This window comes from Amblyomma americanum, chromosome 11, assembly GCF_052857255.1.
Source record: "Amblyomma americanum isolate KBUSLIRL-KWMA chromosome 11, ASM5285725v1, whole genome shotgun sequence".
NCBI lineage: Eukaryota > Metazoa > Arthropoda > Arachnida > Ixodida > Ixodidae > Amblyomma > Amblyomma americanum.
Genome location: NC_135507.1, coordinates 97,359,782 through 97,379,108, shown reverse-complemented (window position 1 = coordinate 97,379,108; position 19,327 = coordinate 97,359,782). Strand labels below are relative to the sequence as shown.

At 45.9% G+C, this 19,327-nt stretch overlaps 1 protein-coding gene across 1 annotated transcript in view; it reads left to right on the top strand.

Moving 5' to 3' along the window:
- The window catches only part of LOC144110174 (solute carrier family 4 member 11-like), a 107,165-nt gene that overhangs the window by 47,028 nt on the left and 40,810 nt on the right, over positions 1 to 19,327 (top strand). The window contains exon 2 of the mRNA XM_077643009.1: positions 3,229 to 3,269. Within this exon, the coding sequence (XP_077499135.1) occupies positions 3,229 to 3,269 (41 nt within the window). The remainder of the gene's footprint in view (positions 1 to 3,228; positions 3,270 to 19,327) is intronic.

Below are 19,327 nucleotides of genomic sequence, written 5' to 3'. Positions count from 1 at the left end.
TTCAGAGGTACTGGCGGTAGACTTTACCCTTCAAGAGAATTCTAGGCCACCACGCCCCCTTCGTCTGCGCACGGCCCCACTCACGGTGTAAACGTTCATGCAGTGTTGGTTGGTCGATGACGTATTTTGCCCAGCTGCCGACGATCTTCTGTCTGACCAGGTGCGCTGACCCTAGTGAGGTCTCCCAGTCCTCACAGGTTCGGAGAGGTACCTGCCCGGCGGGGGAGGGGAGGCCGGGCAGGATAGGAAGAGTTAGTAAGGGTGGTTTTCGGGGTGGGAGCTGAAGGAAATTGGAAATTGTTATGGGGGGAAATGAAATGGACCCGTCGCGGTGGCTCAGTGGTTAGGGCGCTCGGCTACTGATCCGGAGTTCCCGAGTTCGAACCCCACTGCGGCGGCTGTATTTCGATTGAGGCGGAACGCTAAGGCGCCCGTGTGCTGTGCGATGTCAGTGCACGTTAAAGATCCCCAGGTGGTCGCAATTATTGCGGAGCCCTCCACTACTGCACCTCTTTCTTCTTTCACTCCCTCCATTATACCTTCCCTTACGGCGCGGTTCAAGTGCCCAACGATATATGAGATAGATACTGCACCATTTCATTTCCCGAAAAACCAATTTAAGTTTAAAGAAATGAAATAGCGCCGTATTTGTCGCACATATTGGCGGACACCTGAACCGTGCCGTAAAGGAAGGGTTAAAGGAGGCAGTGAAAAAAGATGGAAGGAAGACGTGCCGCAGCGGAGGGCTCTGGAATAATTTCGATCACCTGGGGATCGTTAATGTGCACTCACATCGCACAGCACACGGGAACCTTAGCGTTTCTCCTCCATCTAAACGCAACCGCTGCACTCCAGATTGAACCCGGGAACTCCGGATCAGTAGCCGAGCATTTTGCATATGGGGGTACTCGGATGGTCCCGACTGCGAATAAGGTCAGTATTGGACAGCCTTATTTTCTTCGTGCAAACGGTCCCTCGAGTCTGTGAAATGTGCAAACAACGTCGTCGAACCGAGACCGCAATCACCCGCCGCAGTGGCTGAGTGGTTAGAGCGCTCGGCTACTGATCTGGAGTTTCCGGATTCGAACCCGACCGCGGCGGCCGCGTTTCGATGGAGGCGAAATGCTAAGGCGCCCATGTGCTGTGCGATGTCAGTGCACGTCAATGATCCCCAGGTGGTCGAAATTATTCCGGAGCCTTCCACTACGGCACCTCTTTCTTCCTTCACTCCCTCCTTTATCCCTTCCTTTACGGCGCGGTTCAGGTGTCCGCCGATAGATGAGGAAGATACTGCGCCATTTCCTCCCCCCCCCCCAAAAAAAAAGAAACCAGCCGAGACTGCAAGCGGAAGAAGGCAGAGAGCGCAAGTTAGCATAGCAACGCCCAACAGGACCGTCCTCTATGAAACGTCAAAACGAGCCTACAGCTACACACCTCTAGGCCGCTAAGGCTACCAGCTTTCGCTGATTACTTCGTAAAGCCTGTAAGCTTAATAAATTTGTTTCCAAGGAAGAGAAATGACACAGTAACTGTCTCACATCTCAGTGGACACCCGAATCGCATCGTAAGGGAGTGGGGGAAGGTTAGAGTGAAGGACAGAAAAAAGGTGCCGTAGTAGACTGCTCCGGAATAATTGCCTGAGGATCTTTAACGTGCACTTACATCGCATAGCACATGGGTGCCCTTGCGTTTCGCCTCCGTCGAAACGCAACCGCAGTCGCCGGGTTCGAACACAGTAACTCAGCGTCAGTACCCGAGCGTTACTGAACCACCGTGGTGGCTGCTAGATAAATCCACGGTGGCTGAATGGTTAGGCCGATACATTTTTTTATGTCTTCATGAATTACGAAAGGAAGCATTTGTAAAACATCGTTGCCAGAAATTCCTTCTTAGGTAGACGAAATATTGCATAGAAACATGAATTGCAAAAAATGGCGGTGGTTTAGCCTTGGTTAAACCTGGAGTGACGCGATAGCTACAGCTTGCCGAGTGGAACCTGGTCACGTGACGAACCACGTGATCAGCAACGTCGCCGCGCCGCTGGCAGCTGATCCGCACCACATGACCAGCCACGTGACAGCGCGGCGGCGCAGCCGCAGGGTGGCAGCGCCGCCACGCTGAAGGCACGAAATCTTACCGTAATGTAGCTATCGCTGCAAAAACTTGCGACAGTGATCGAGCGGTTAGAGCTTCTGCCCAGCTGCCAAGAAGCTTGGGTTCGAATGCTATTGTTACCTGAATTTGTGCTGCGTAGTTTATTTCCGCGAGTTACAGGGTGGTGTGGATTTTTTCCTTTGCTTTTTATTATTTATTCAAGGATTTCTGAAGCGCCTGAAGTCTTTATTGCAGGGGGACGTACAACAAAATCAGGAATTACAAGTGCCACAGTCAGATGATGGGACTATTCGAACGCTCCATGAAACAGCCATACACATAACAAAAACACGCGCACACTCGCCTACATTGAATTATGCAGTATTAGGATAAAACCAATTTATGGATAAATGCATGAAACGCTTCCAGAGATGTGTAGTCAACAATGTTATCAGGCAGCTCGTTCATAGATATGACATATGGAAAAAAGGAATTCTGATAAGCGTTAGCTCGACGTAAGATTTCTGATACCTTAAAAGCGGGACCACACCATGCAGATACAAAATGCGACAGGAAAACAAAAGAGTTTTATCAATCCCGGTTTTATCGAAATAGATTCGGTAGAACATTTCCAATTTATTGCGCAGGCGCCTAGTACCAGGAAGTTCTCTACCAAAAGATTGCCTCATTGTGTAAAATATGAACTGAAAATTGTATACATTGGCGACAAAGCGGGCTACACGGTTTTTTACGCGTTCTAAAGGATCTGATGCTGGGCAAAACGCTAATGCTCTTGCATCAGCTAGGCCGGAGAATGGCCTTTCTCGAGAATGAGCTCTCTTCTGCGAAGGAATCCGATAGAACTATGGTCGCAAAATGAAATCGCATTCCAAGTATGCCTGGCCTTACCTGCATCCAGTGGAACTGCGATAGAACTGGCTACCAAGATCCAGCAGAACTGCTCAAGTGATCGGGAACTGCAGTGGAACTAGCTTTAATTTTTTGTCGCCTTGGAGAACTGAAGTATTAGTTTTTTTCATCTTTTTTTAATTGTGCTGGTGCCGTACCCTTTGAGGAATGAATTTTGCAATACAATGCGAAAATATTCTGTGGCGTTTTCTTTTCTCCACGCAGGTGAAGGTGGTGAGGTGTCTTTGATGTCCACAAAGTCGGAGGTGAGTGTACCTGAAGTGGGCATTATTTATGATACCACGGCCTTTGGGGCCATGACCAGCCTATAATGTTTGCAATGAATCGTCTGCGCCTTTGCGGCTTTGTTTCTGCGGCGTCTCAGAAAAGATTCATTTTCTGATGAGCCACACAGCGCCAGTCCAACACTTCTTTCACATGCCACCCAACATAGCGGAACGCTTGATGGGGATGTTGAAGTGTTTACCCTTTTGGCGTGAGTCAGTGTGCAGCGCAATCTGCGTTCATAGCGATGGCTTCAGAGGAAGCCATTCGGGGTAATTACTGTCGTAGTATGTCGGTAATGAAAACTTCTGGGGTCATCTGCCATCGAATGAAAATTTTGTCCAAGTGGCATATAAAGCGAGGCACAAAAAAAGGAAATGCAGAGAGGTTAACCAGGCAATTACCGTTTGGCTACCCTACCAGAGGGGGAGTTATGATTGAAGCGAAAACGAAAGTGAGATTGCAAGTTCAGTTCACATCATGAAGCGTGTCGTTGTTGCCCATCGGTTCGCAGTCCATCAGCTGTCCATTGGTTGCCTGCGCTTGGGTGGATGTCAGTGATAATCTTCTCCCCTATTAAAATTTACTCCACCTTGGGGATTCCCCTAAACATTTGACCAAAAGGCGGCCTCAGTGAGCCTAATGCCTGACGTTCTAGGACGTCTCAACATTTCAGGAACGCCCTGATGGCTTTCTTGACCGGCGAAGGTTCTTACCAAGGTTCTAGAATTTGGCCTTACTCCTAGGCTACGTCAATTCATCTTAGAAAATTAAGCGCAATAATGGAAATAGTACAAAGGAAGACGACTTCTTCCTTTGTACTCTTTCCTTCTTTCGTGTTTTCTTCCATTGTACTCGTCCCTTTGTTGCACTGAATTTTCCAAGATGCATTCTGTGCAGCTCATCCAGCTCAGTATAACTGCGCAGTACGTGAATTCAAGCCGCGGACTGCTGCCTCTGAAAGCAGTTGTTGACTGTCATAGCAGATACAGTGACGGAGTGGGTGCAAAATAGTACCATTGCACCTAAATTCTCACCCTTTGTACGGTCTGCAATTCCAGTTAGGTGGAGCAGTGCATTTGTTAAAGCCCCTCCCAGACAGAGGCGCCGCAAGAGACGCGTCGCAGCGAGAGCGGTCGGCGAGGGGCTTTACTTGCAGGTGGTTGCAGTTACGGGTCGAAGTTGCGCTCGTGTGTAAAGCAATGCAAACCGGGATGTGGCTACTCTCGGGGATGGACCATTCGTTTAGCCTAAAACAAGTGGGTTTCTATTCCCACGTGGTATTCAGGGAGTCTGCTGGAAAACAAGAAATATTTCTACGAATATGGCGCTCACAGAGAGAACCCGAGCCTTTTGTCATGTATAACATTGGCGAATACGTCGTTCATCCTCATCCTACGCAATGCAGATGTCGAAATATTCGCCGCTGTCGCAAGTTAGCAGCTGTCGTGAAAAACCGGGAAACTCTTTCATAGCATAGATATTGTGAAGCTTGCAGACTTGTTTTTTAGCAATCGCGAATGTGGCGAATGAAAAAAAAAATAAGCATGCCACGAATTCGAGCTTCATATGGAGCAACTGAATACCACGCACAGCATGGCAGGAACTTCATGTGGCTGAGTCGCATGAAAAGAGGAAATTTCGCGATGATTTTCAGCAAGATCCATGTGTAATTGTAATGAGAAATTTGAAAACAAAATTGGTGGTGGATATCTCAGCACACGGAACAAAAATTTCTTATATTTCTAAGCTGTAGAAGTAGTTTAGAAACATGAACGCCTCTGTTTTCAGTGTAGCTAGCATTTTCTTTTTTAATCAGTACAGATCGATTTCTTTACAAATCCTTTAAAGAGGTAACAAGGCGGTCTGTGCAAATGGATTGTACATGACGGACATTATGTCTATGGTAGTAGCTGCTTAAAATTACACTTAACTATTATTATCCGATTAATATTAAAAATTTTGGTACGAGAGCATATTACACGGCGGAATTGCAGGAAATAAAATCTCAGGCGAAGCAATTTTTCGATGATAAATCGACATTACGACTCGAGATAGCGAACGTGGAATCACGCTCACGAAAGAAACTGATACCGAAACTAACGCGCAGTATGCGCAGGAAATTGTACAGTCACACTTCACTTCGGGGCACCACGTTTAATCACCAAAAAAAATGAAGTAGCATTGTTTGGACGTTGGGCCGACCAGCGCCTTTCTTCTCTACGCCGCCAAAGACTAATCGTCAACTTAAGAATGGGAGACGACGCTTTGAGCACAAAGTTGCAGCGTCAAAGAAATGCTGCTGTATTTCCTAAAAGCAACAAATTATGTGTCTGGCGTAGCGTTTAGCGGGATTGCACTACAGAGGAAAATGCATCAGCACGGCCTACTATAAGAAGCGACAAGCGAGACAGGCAGCCGTTGCTGCCGTGTGGCATCACGAGGAGTGGATTGGAAGCCACTTGTAGCATGCGTCTGCACGACTACGCCGTGTCAAGTGGCCCAGCCAGAGCGACCAGCGAGAAACGCTACGAGTGAGGTGGGCGTTTCTCAAAAAGTAGGGCCGAGACTTAGCTAAAGGGTTAAGCCTGGATATCTCAAAGCGAAAAGCGTTTATCAAGGCGTGCCTCTAAAGGCGTTTCAGCCGCTTGTCTAGCATTGCACTTTTCATATCTTCGCTGCTTTTGAACCAACTCCCACGCTACCACTTCTGGGTCTTCTCCTCCTTCCATGGCGAAAGGTCAGACGTAGGGTGCCTCGATGCGCGCGCCCTCTCCGCCGCTCCGTGCAGGGTGGGGACAACCGCGTCGTCTGCTGCAGTGTCCGCCATATTTGAGCCCACTCGTTTCAGAACACTGGAGGTAAGCTTCTCTGCGCAGCGAAGGCCCCTTCACCATCGCGGCGAAACCGGTTTTGGAGGCAGAACTAGGGTGCATCGCTGGGGACATCTATTGTTGCCGAACCCTTTCCTACAGGCTTCTGCCCTGTGTTGCTTTCACAATAAAGAGATTAGGGGCCGCTCTCCCAAGCCATTGCTGCGGTTACAATGCACCCTCCCCGGGCTGCATTCCTGAAGGAAATTTGAAACGCAGCTGTGCCAAGGTGCTCGCCTGGCCGTGCACACCATAACATAAAGGAATAAAAGTCGTTTGCGCTGCACCCAACTCTTCTCCCTCGGACAGTTCGCGTCGCAATCGTAAAGGTGTTTTTTTTTATGCAGAAAAGCTGACTTACGGAGTTTTGTAAATTGTCTGGGACTCAGTGCGCTGACTCGCAAAAACAGAGTTTATCTCGTTCGCCGCAACGTATTAGTCAATATTAAATGCTGAGAATGATAAGGCTTATTAATGAAACATTTTACCCCTCAGAATCAAATGGACGCAATCTGTAGGCCCTTGGACATTCGTAGTCGTTTGATCCTTGGCATCGCTTGTTTTTGTTTGTTAATTTGTGCAGGTAAAAAAAAAGAAACAATGCTGTGGTACAGGAGTTTGCACTGTAGCTGTAATATACAATGCAGCTGCATAATTCGTGCAGCTTTTTTTCATGTAAAGTAACCACTTTAACAAAGCATGGAATAATTTCGGCGCCTTCATACCTTCACCGAAAACATTAAGTGAACGCAAACTTGACTGTGAAAAATACTCTCATGAAAAGGCAAAAAAATAACATCTATCAACAGAGCCTATATTGGGAAAATGCGCGTGTCTCATCGACTGAGGAAGTTTTTCTTATATAGTGTGAAGAGTTAATGAGAAACGTAAGTGCATAAATTTCACTTACTTAGGAGTTGTAATAATGCAGTTTATTTATGTTGTAAATTATTAAAGCTACTGTCAAAAAATAGGAGACAAGCGAACTGTGGTGAATTTGACATTTATACACAAAATTTACAAATCTCTTCACGGCAAGCTGACGCCAGCACACGTTTTGCTTGCATGTCCATTGACTTTTTTTTCTTCCAGTTGTCGCAGGTGAATTCGCAGCCTCGTTCGAGCGTAGGTCGAGTATAACAACTTCTGAATGATTTCGTTGTGAACCTGGCATGTTTCAACATTAAACGGAACCATTTGTCTTAGGTATGTTATCACAGCCTGCACTGGAGATTTCATAGTTAGAAGGCTTTCCGCCCATTCTGTGATGCCCTTAAAATGCTCCTCGCACGACTTCAGCACTTTCATCACTTCAGGACTGGGGTAATGCAGGTTGTCGCCATTTTCGAGGTACTCCTTCAGCCTTGTGAGATATGCATTTTCAGCGTCACTAGAACCGAGCAGAGTAGCTTTGCACTGCTCGCAATTATTTATGGCTTTCAGAATACCTTTAACGAGGAATCCGGCAATATGGAACAGAATGCTGCATTCAGTCGATGTTAGCGCTTCAATGAAAAGAACCTCCGAGTCATCGATTTCCTTTACCTCGGCTTCAGCGAGTTCACGTTTCCCGTTTGACAGAAGGTCAACCAGGTACTCAGAATCGTCAACACTGTAGCTGGTGGTAGACGGCGTGTGCAAAAATTGGCTTATGCACACAAGTTTCAGTGCGCATTTCATATCATAGGCGTCTGGGACAGGCTTCCTGAGACGAACCACAGAGAAAAGATTATCAAGGCAATCTTGTAGCAGCCTGCTGGTGAGTAAGAAGCTGTAGCCCTCCGAGTTCAAAAGAATGTCTTGCAGGCGAAGCACGACCGTTGTGGAGATCAGGAGGCCCGCCTGCGATGGCTTCCACTGAGACGTGCTGCCCATGCTCATCCCTTGAAAGGTGTTTAGAGCCAGGTTTAGAGTTTCCAGAGCTCTATGATGCTTCGCCACATCGTGCAGACTTAGGGCAACAGATGGATGACGCGACGACATTAATGCGTACCATCTTGATACCAGCTCTAAAAACCAAGCTGTTGTTTCTGCCTCTATGTCCAGCACTTTTTCCTTGATGAGGTATCGGATTGCACTGGGAGCTTCTCTGAAAAATTGCACGGCAAGTCCGACTTTCATTTTCGTAAAATGTCCAGATGAGACATGGGCTTCAGAGAGCTTCGGTGCGAGCTTTAGCTCCCTTTCCTTGTCAAACTCCAGCACAGCATGCACATGATCCAGTTTCACTTCACGTGAGGGAAGATCGCACTGGCTGGCTGTTGCTTCACTTAATGTAAATGCATGAGATGTTATCAACTGACCTTTAATATTCTTCAAAACATGAGCAGCGTCTGCGTTGAAGAACAACTCCATATCATTGAGCGAAGGGTGTGGTATTGAGCAGGTTGTCTTCGAATTTCGGTGGCTAGAAAATCCCAGCTCACGCCACATCGCTCGATTTGAGGCGCCCATGTCGGACGTTACAACCCGAACTCTGAGGGAAATATCGGCGCAGAGTTGGACAACTTGCAGAACAATGTCCTTGAGCGTGCGGCCATCCACATGGCTTCCAGTGAAATGATAAGCTATCACCTGCTTCCATCGCTGGTTGAGACCTCCAACCATAAACACCAGAGCGTGATTAGCAGGCTCATCTGGCTTTTGTGACAATGTCACTCCCCCATACACAATGTCTTCAGCGCGGTCAAGCTGAAACCCTCTGGCAATCTCCATCTCATCGATAAAGAGGACGCAGTCTTTTTCTACATCTTCCATGCCTTGTGCCTTCGCTTGGAGAAGTTCTACAACGTCTGTAAGAATTCCTGGTGAGAACTTGAGCCAGTGGAGGCGACGAGATAGAGTTCTTTCTGCCGGAAGTGGATAGCCGAGCTGTCTGAGAGTTCTGTAACCAGACTTCCCACAAGAAAACTTCAGTTGAAGCCCCTGTTTAATAGTCTGCGGCGACCAGATGCTTCCCTTGTTGCTTTTTCGGGAAAGTGCACGAACTTGATCTTTATTTAAAAATTTTATCCTTTTTTTAAAGTGCTCTACGGCGCTTTTTAGCTTTCGCACCTTCTTTCTAAGAGAGTTAATAGTCAAGTTGGCTTTTTTATGCACTTCTTGAAGTTGTCTGTGGTTCTTTCTCACATCTTCCAGTTGTTTTCTCAGTTGAGCGCAACAACTACTGGATGAATGTGCATCGCAGCCTTCATTTTGCTCTGTTTGTCCATCGCTAGGCTGATAGACAACCTCTTCACTTAAGTTCGTTCCCCCAGGCTCATCGCAATCCGCAAAAACGCCAGGTCCTTGTTCCTGCACTGTTGAGTTTGATGTAGTTGGTAGAGCGGGTGTGCCTCTCTCCTTAGGAGCCTTTCTTTGGTGGTGGACCATAGCTACACAAACAAAAGGAAATGCAAGAGCAGAAATGAGTGAAGTTCATCAGAATTGCTCAGTGTCGGCAGTTATTTCATAGCTGCGCGAACCATAACCTAAAAGCGAAAATTTTAAGCTTGAAAAGTTCCAATTCCAATTCAATTCCAATTCCAATTTATTTCAACATCAATACCCACAGACACTGATGTCACGGACAGTGGGCAAAAAGCCACAAAAATAGGGCTTGGCAGCGCCCACTGACCGTCTTCTTGACAGCGACACAGCAGTGCAAATATACATTAGATATGAGCAAGACATGAAATCAATGAAAAGAACTTGTGCAAAAAAACTAGGCAGGTAACACTTTGCATACAAAAAATAATGATAGGAAAGTAACAATATCACCACACATCTGAACAAACAGTCAATAAATAAGTGCAAAAAACACAGAGGCGAACGCGTTGTAACTTGAAAAAAATATATATATATATATATATATATATATATATATATATATATATATATGTGTGTGCGTAATCAGTTAAGTAATTTCGGCAGTTGAAATCGCAGCATCTGGTCACCATATTTTGTGCGGTTACACGGAACCTCCCAAGTCTCGTGATAGCGAGTGTCCCGAACATTTCTGTTTAGTGTTAGACTCGATATAATTTCAAGAGTTTTGTTTTTCTTTCTGATACCTGTTTGATAACGCTTTCTGAGAGTATGGTGGTAAAGTTCAGGAAGCGGCACTAATTTTAACTCCCTGAATAGTGGTTCGGAATGAGCAAGGTATGGGACATTCATGATCGCTCGAACAGCCTTCTTTTGTATTATATGTAACTGATTAATGTTTGATAAAGTGGTTGTACCCCAGACTAAATAACAGTAGTTTATTATTGACATAAAAAGAGAGTTATATATAAAGCGTTTTACACATGTAGGGAGGCAATGTCTCAATTTAGAAAGTACTCCGGATACTCTGGATATTTTCCTAATGATTGTATCTACTTGCAGATCCCAAGACGTGTGCTGTTCAAAGAGCACTCCCAAACATTTGGCAACAGGCACAATTTCAATGACAAAGTTTTAAAATTGCAATTGGTAATGCAATTGGTACTGCATTTAGAAGGCCAGATTTTAAGCGCTATTATTCTAACTCATGAGTCACAACAGTGATGCACATCATATTTGCCATCAATAATAAAATATAGTGCAACTTACGTCTGAACGAAAAAATGGTTGGAACAGCGTTTGACTTTAGCAGCTTCCTTCCATCCGCGCGGTGATTCTCGTAGCAGTTGTCTTCGAAATGGGCCTGCATAAGAAAATAATTCAGGCGTCCAGTATGTAGTACAAACAGAAAGAAATGCCCCTTTTGAAAGATACACAAGTTCTGGCACTGCTCCAGCGATGTTAAGGAGTCGCGCACACTCGGCAGCTGCCTTTATCAAATCCTAAAAGTCAGACTAATAATGGCTGCGCACAAGGGAAATAGCCGGCACTGCACAATAACTGCGCCAACGTTAGAAATGCCAGATAGAAGCAACAAGTTCTTAGCGAAGCTACTATATACGAAAGCTCACATTCACGGGAGTTTTACCAAAAGTAACTAATTCCTGGCTTCGTCAAACAGCCTTGGAACAAATAAAAACTCTACAAAACTATTGTCAAAGTTTCTGACGCTTCTGACGCATGTCTCTTGATGCGTTTGCTTTTAGGGCCATTTGAAAAATTAATCAAGAACCTGTCGGCTCTAAGCTAACCGACTACAAGCAAGCAGTCTGTTATTGCATAAATGCCGAGTGCTTCTGCAAAGCTTCACTTTATATAACTAATATTACCGTTAGTTGTGTTTATTAGCCTGTGCACAGAAATACAAAATCCATGTCCACACCTGCGAGTTATGAAAATGATTTTCCGCCACTCATCTGCTGTATAATTCCTCCTTATATATGTTTCATAAAAGATGTAGTCACGTAGCGTGCGTAGTTACAGCCTTTCCAGGAACACTAACACAACTTCCAGCGCACATATTAAATGTAAACCTGCAGCGACAGACATAACTACAAAAAATCGCAACCGTCCAAATAATCACTGTACTTACATTGCATATGCGCGAAGAGTTTGCAGGCTGCCATTTGTCCCGCTTTATCTTCACCGTCCAGAGGAGCCTTCTTTTAGGGTCTCTTGGGAATGAAAACATTCTCCAGCCATTTCTGGAGTGGTTTGAGCACAGTGGCACGCAACAGCCAGGCATCTTGCGAGTTTTGAAACCGAAGAAAACTGCGACCGGGCGGACGCGCGACCACGCACGTGCAACCGGCCCGTGGGGAAGCGAGGAGTGGGCTCAAATATGGCTGCCCTCTTCCGCGGCGGCGGCACTGACCCTGTCAAAGGATGGCTCCACCCTGCACGGAGCGGCGGAGAGGGCGCGCGCATCGAGGCACCCTAGTCAGACGACGGAGTCAGCGCGCGGTGGCGACGACGGCTGCGGCAGCAGCGACCACCTGCGCTCCGCGTGACGTCACTCGATTCCGCGCATGCGCAGCTGTGGCAAATCTGTAGTGTGGCTCACGCGAAGCCCATTGTTGACGAGCCTAGTGAAGCTTTTCGCTTCAAAATTAGAGCGAGGGTGCACTTTAGGAACGGAGAGTCCCACTGCTTGAAGTGGAGCTATATGACTGCCGGCGCTTGCAACCGTCTCTTCTAGAATCGGGTTGTTTCGTGAACAAAACTGCGCTCCCGACATCAGGGACTGACCTGCCGTTTCATTAATTAAAAGAAAAGCTCGTTTTGGCTGTACGGTGATGATTTCCTTGAATAGCGCTGTGTATTATTGTGCTCTAGAACCAATAATAAAAATTCCTTATTTATTATGATTTTTTTTACTAAACTTCGTTTAACTATCTACTACCTTCGAAATAATGTCACCGTGCTATACAACACACCATAATATACAAGACATAGCGTGTCTTTCACGGCTTTTTAAAGAAATATCTACGGATAAAACTAAAAATGGTATCGAATTGAATATCCGTTTATTCGATTCGATCCACTCAACAAAGAAAATACTGCGTACCCAAAAATATTCCAAACGAATCGAATACGATTTCATTTGTTCGAATTGTCTTAAAATAATAGACACAATGTCTGAATCGTGTTTGCCGTAGTTTTTTCCGCCGACTCCTGTGTTGCTCGATCAAATTCCAGGAATAAACATACCCTCTACTCGGATGACGTAACCATATGGACGACAAAATCCTCCAACGGGCAGATGTAAGACGCATTACAAGAAGCCGTAGACGTAGTCCAATGATATGAGAGAGGCTACGCATTCGAATGAGCTGCCGAAAAATCGGACATACTCATCGTCCTCTCAAAACGAGTGCTGATAAGCGGTCTCCCACTATGAATCATACAACACCTAGAAGATGAACCCGTACATTAGGTGGAAAGCCCTGGGTCAATACATAGAAGCCACTGGACGTGCATCCTACGTGATGCAGTTACTGCAAAAGCAGATCACAGATTTGACACGACGTATCTCCAATAGGCGCGGCGAGCTAAAAGAAAATGATGCTTTGCTTGTGTCCAGGAAGTAATAGTCGCCGATTTCTATTTTATTCCCCGTATCATCGCTTTACACGGATAGAGGTGAAGCGACTCAACGTCCTTTTGCGTGGAGCAGTCAAGGCGTTGCTCAGTCTCCCTTCGTACACATCCACTAGAAGGCTTCTCCAGGCGGGTGCACAAAATGCTTTGGAGGAACTAGTCCAAGCAATGAAAGTTGGACCTCTGATTCGCCTCCGAAACACGGGTACTGGACGAGCCCTTCTGAACAGACTACGCCACCCCGTGCCAAACACTTCTTTACCCCCACACTCCGTAGTCCTGACACTTCCACTAATGGCCAACGTGCAAGGAGCCTCAGTTCCCAAAAACGTGAACCCAGAACATATGTCCATGCGTGCGGTGCGTGCGAGTCCAGGCCCTCACTCTGGAATTCCGTGCGAACCCTCAAGTTTTGCGTACGGACGTGAGCACATACTCGGCGCGAATAGCCGCCATGGACATCGTGGCAACGGACGCAAGAGGCAGAATTCAAATCACCAGCTCCATTTGAGGTGTAAACTCGACGAAGACGGTGATGAGTCTGCCCTTGCACTCGCGATAAAATACCTACATCATAAGTACCATACAGAAGCGGTGAAAGAAATACGAAATGAAAGCAACGCCATAGGAACGGTCGTCAATGACTCGCCAGCAGCACGCTCAGCATACGCATCGGGCATTGTATCAGCACAAGCAAGACACCTTCTACAGCACTGTCAAGCCAGCAACCTTCCTCTTATTCGTATTGTTTGGGCACTTTAGGCCATGCCTCTCCCCCAGGCAATGAACGCGCACGCGCTCTCCCGAGGTCTGACACTCCGGGTACCACTGGAGGAAGAGGCTAGAACATTAGGCCTAACCCGGACTGCAGGCAAAGAAAACGATGAGGCGGCACAAGACCCCTGAGGGGCTTCTAAGCCCAGAGCCACTCACACCAGCATAACCGAGTAATAAAAAACACAGAAAAGAGCGCTCCCACCACCCCGCAAAACCATCAATAAGGCCAACCCGGTCGCGGTGGCTCAATGGTTAGGGCTCTCGGCTAATGAGCCGGAGTTCCCGGGTTAGAAGCCGGCCGCGGCGGCCGCGTTTCGAGGGGGGCGAAACGCAAAAGGCAGCCGTGTGCTCTTCGATGCCAGTGCACGTTGAAGATTTCCAAATGGTGGAAATTGTTACGGAGCCCTCCACTACGGCACCTCCTTCATCCTTTCTTCTTTCACACCCCCTGTATCCCTTCTCTTACGGCGTATTTCGGGTGTCCGCCGAGACGTGAGACAATTATTGCGCCATTTAATTTCATCAAAAACCAATTTTGAATTTTTAAGTGTCGACGCTATCGCCTGGCGCCGGCTCCAGTCTATCACGTACCCTAACACTTTTCACATACGCTTTTTCTTCGCCACGCATTACCTCGAATGCTATCCACAGTGCAAAAATCTAAACCCAACACTCTAGCAGTTTTTTTAGGAATGCCCGAACCTACGAGAAAATTTAAAACCATCTGCCACCCTCCATTCTCCTCCTGAGAGGCTGTCCTGTCCGGTGTTTTGCCTATGATGCCCTCCAGCCCAAGTGGATTAAAACGCGGACTCGCGTCCGGTCTAGAGGCGGCAACAAGCCTCCCCTCAAAGCATCCAGAGCAGCTCTGCCAGTGAACCCTCATCTACATGACGAAGATAGTTGCCAAGGCCGGCCGTAATCAACCTTGAAGACAGGATCTGGGTGTCAGCGTGTTTGGCAGCGCCATCTGTCCTCAAAAGAGCAGTTTCCGGTGGGCGGTTTCCCTACCCCGCGTGGCCTTAGCCTTGCAATCGTGGCCTTACACTGAAGCGTAACTGCCACACGTGTGACCACCTGCAGTCTGTGGGAACGCCACTCGCGAACCTTCCGGTGTCAGCGTGACATATATGGCATCCTGTTCATCCTCAAGCTAAACACGTGATGGGGCATGTTCCTTAAGGAGAGGGTATGTGTGATGAGTGCCGCAGTGAAGTTTTCAGGACACTCCTTCCTCGGCAGGCTCGGCATCCATCTAGAGATTTCAGGGAATGAAAACCCCATAAAACTCGGCATCGAGTACAGCCAAGAAGCTCCCTCTCACCGAAGCTCTCTTCTGCTAAGACGTTCCCTACTTACTGAGAGAGACTTTCAGTTTCTCCTGACTTGTGCATAATGTAAATAGTTCTGTAAAGTTTTCAGTGCCTTCATCGTAACCCAGTATCCGATCTTCCTCGTCCCTTCTCCGGCCCGACCACGCTACCTGCATCCCAACACGTGTCCGGACCCGAGCTACCAGCAATCGCTAATGGAGCTGGAGCGGCGGATCATGTCCGCCATCGAGGTATTGTAGTGAAGACTCCGTCCATTATAGGCAACGCCTGTAACTACCGCTAAATAAATGTTTTTATCATCACTAGTGCCTTGTGACGGTGTTCATGATGCTCATACGTGTGCCCTACAATATAGGCAACCTGGTACGGTTCAGCAGGGTCCGGCAGATCCTGCTTTCATTCCTGATATCGGAGGTTATGAATCTTAACTCCAGTCTCTCTCAAAAACTTGTATCTGGCGCTAGTGTTCTCCCCGTCATAGTCAGTAGCGAAAGCTTATTCTTCGAGGCGCATTAAATGACGGCAACCGAGTTCATACACTGACTTCGTGCTGCGTGCCACGCAGTGGAAATCACTGTTGCGTGTTTCGACGGCTACAGCTCTAACTCCATGTTCGGCGTGAATATTTGCTTTGCACGAATATTAGCAGATGTAGCGAATAATCATACAACTATTCGATTCGTATTGTATTAGGTTTATAGCTAAATTATTCGATTTCGTTTCGGTACCGAAGCAAGGCGGCTATTTGTATTCGATTCGGATTCGAATAAGTACCGTATATATATATATATATATACATATATATATATATATATATATATATATATATATATATATATATATATATATATATATATATATATATATATATATATATATATATATATATATACACACTCTTATGCTTATGAAGGGAGCCAACAGTCACCGAAACGCAGGTGCATAGGGGAATTTTTAATTTTTTTTAATGAGTTGGGTTGATCAGTGGGATAATAATACTTAGATTAATATATCGCATAAAGAAAATTACTTATAAAGCAGCAGAAAAAACAACCACGGTGCCGGTGGGGTCCGAACCCACGACCTCCGAATATCGCGTCCGGTGCTCTACCAACTTAGCTATGGCGACGGCTGTGCAATCTGCTGCTCTCGTGGGTATTTGTTGGGTGTAAGTGAACCTTGAGAGTGTTCATCAGCGCCACCCTCGACCATAGCGGCGGGCGTAGCACGTCCTGTATTACCGCGAGTGTGACGTGGAACGTCATCTAACGGCGAGGGCGGAAGCTGTGCGAGAGCCCTCTTATGCTACCTATGGCATCAAGACTGCCAGAACCGATACCCTCGTTAAGCAATTAGCAGACAAGGTTAATGAGGGGCTCGTGGAGTATATATATATATATATATATATATATATATATATATATATATATATATATATATATATATATATATATATATATATATATATATATATATATATATATATAAAGAAATAAATGGTTTGATGAATGCTGACAGTTCTCGCATTGTATGATCCTGGTGTTATAACCTCCCTACAAAACTTTATTGATCTACTCCTCGCGGTTTTCAGTCTTTTAAAGATCCGGTTTAATAAGCATTAGCGCTCTCTGTGGCAAATACAGAGTGTGTAGGTTGTTTGGCAATTATATCTGTTTTTAAGAAGAAAATAATGTTTAGCGACTTTCAAAAATTATTGAAAACTCGCAGATGCAGCTGAATATGTTTCTTCTTGTTGTTGTTCTCTAACGAAGTACAATAAGCATATCGTACTAGTTTCATGCCTTTGAAGCTTCAGCTTTTTTGTTGGGCCATTTGGTTTTACCAGTGGACTGTACCGCGAGCACCGAATAGAGTAAAATATATGCAGAATATCGTGTGCCTAGTAGCTGAAGCAAAGGGATCCACCTCTGTAGCGGCGACCCTTACTTCTTTGCTCGAATTGTATGTAAACGGAGAGCGAAAGATAGAGGGTGAAATATTATGGTCTTCAGGTTGCAGCGCATTAAACCTTTAAACCGCATTTACACACTACGGAGCACCCTCTGCACGAGGGAAAAACTTCAGCGAAACGCTATTCTATTGGTAGAGTTCGAAAGTCAATAATTAAAATCAGCTGATCAGAATGGCTTCATTTCAGAATGGCTTCATACGGAACACCATTCATTGTGGAAAACATTTATTCGACTGCCTCTGTAAGCGTATCAAGCGGCATCACCGAAAAAAAATATTATAGCGAAGTTCATCTGGTGGATCTGCCTCACCGTTTTATATTCGTGGAACGGAGCTTTGTGCGCTTTGAGGTTGCTGTTTTTGAACCGATTGGCCGAAAATGGTGCAATGCCGCCTTGTTTATACCCCACAAAACAGGCGAAGCTTTCCTCGCTGCATCCTATCGCACTCTCATTCCCACATTCTTTTTCTGGTTCAGGTGTTTTCAAAGCGCCCCTGACACAACAAGGGCGGCAAGTGCTGCACATTTCCAACGAACCGTTGCGGTTGCTCGCATTTACCGTATTTACTCGCGTAATGGGGGCATTCTGTTTTCCAACCAAATCTCTGAAAAGTTGGGACGTGCGTTCATTACGTGAGGTAGAATGATTGAGAAACAATTTCAAGCTTCAAAAACGATTATTAAGGGAGGCTGTGGTAATAAAGACGTCACTGCGTACGACTCTCCTTTTGAATTAAACAAAACGCTCCTCCCTACGGTTCCTTGCTCAAGAGCGTAGGAAACAACTCTAATCTTAAAGCCACATATAAAACTTGCGTGGCGGCCCATAATTCTCTGTAATGAGAGCGCAGCTAGAGTTCAGTGTAGCACAACTCGCAGCATGTAGAGCGAAGCCGAAGTGCAGGAAATTGCTACAATGATTGATATGGCAGAACGAATAGAAAAACCTTTTGAGACCGGACACGGTTTCTATTGGTTCTCAACTACCTCGAGGAACATTATTACTGCCTCTTCATCCCGGAGGTTAAGGTGCAGTATAGATATGACATTTAATAGATGGCACTTCGTAGCCATGCATTGTTTAAAATACGGTGTAAAAACAGTATCAAGCAAATAGAACAGCCGCTTTTATTCATAAGGTGCCCCACCCGCCACCATCCCAATTAAAAAAAGATGCCAGTAAGATCCATTGATCTATCTAGTTGCTTCGGCGTTGATAAAAGAGCGCCTACAAGCATTCATCAACATCATTGGCAGACTGCAGCAAAAAACGGTGTTTTAATTAGGCGAGAGAAAAAACTGTTCTTTTTGAAAGGAAAGCTTGGCGTGGTATCTTGATCCGAGTCAATACAATTGTTTTGTTTCAGTCTCTAAAACATCATTTCTCTAATTGATCTCACTGGTCACGCACCAGCCTACTGAAGTGATCTTGCATTTCCAAACAGCATCTAGGCTTTGGGAAGCGTAGTAAAGTTTACACTTGGTCCCTGCTGGTTTTCTGCCTGCTGTACTTTCTTCTTTTCAGCTCGTGCGTTATCCGTGCTTTGGATTATAACTTTTAGATTTGCTTTTTCTCAACCTCCTAAGAGAAAAATTTTTGGTTCAGAATGGTAACAAAATGGTCAATTAATATCCGCGCTGCCATCGGTCGGCAAACCAAAAAAATGTTTTCTATGAGCTCTACTCTTAAACCAGACACAGACTGCCCAAAAATACACAAGCTAGACTCCTCATGGACCAGAAATGACAGTGGGCTTCTGGCGAGCCTGGCTCGTTCAAGTCCGCTAGTGGTTTAAGCTACCAAGCCCTCCACTTTGGTGCACAAGAATGATTGCGTCACTGTTTCCACGTTTGTTTTCGAAGTGTTAAAGGGCCACAGCTTTTCGTGTGCGTTCGAGCTTTTCTTTAAAATGGTTGCACTATGCAGAGTATAGGCCACCGAGCGTCCACGCCGCCTACGAGACCTCAAAAGCGAGCGGGAAATTCATAAAACAGCTTCCATATAACAGCTTCCATAAAGCTCATTTAAACAAAAATTCTTGCTCGAGGATACTTGTTAAGCGGCATCCTTTAACATTCCAGACATGCTGCAGCTTAACTGAGAGCCCCGTTTCTGA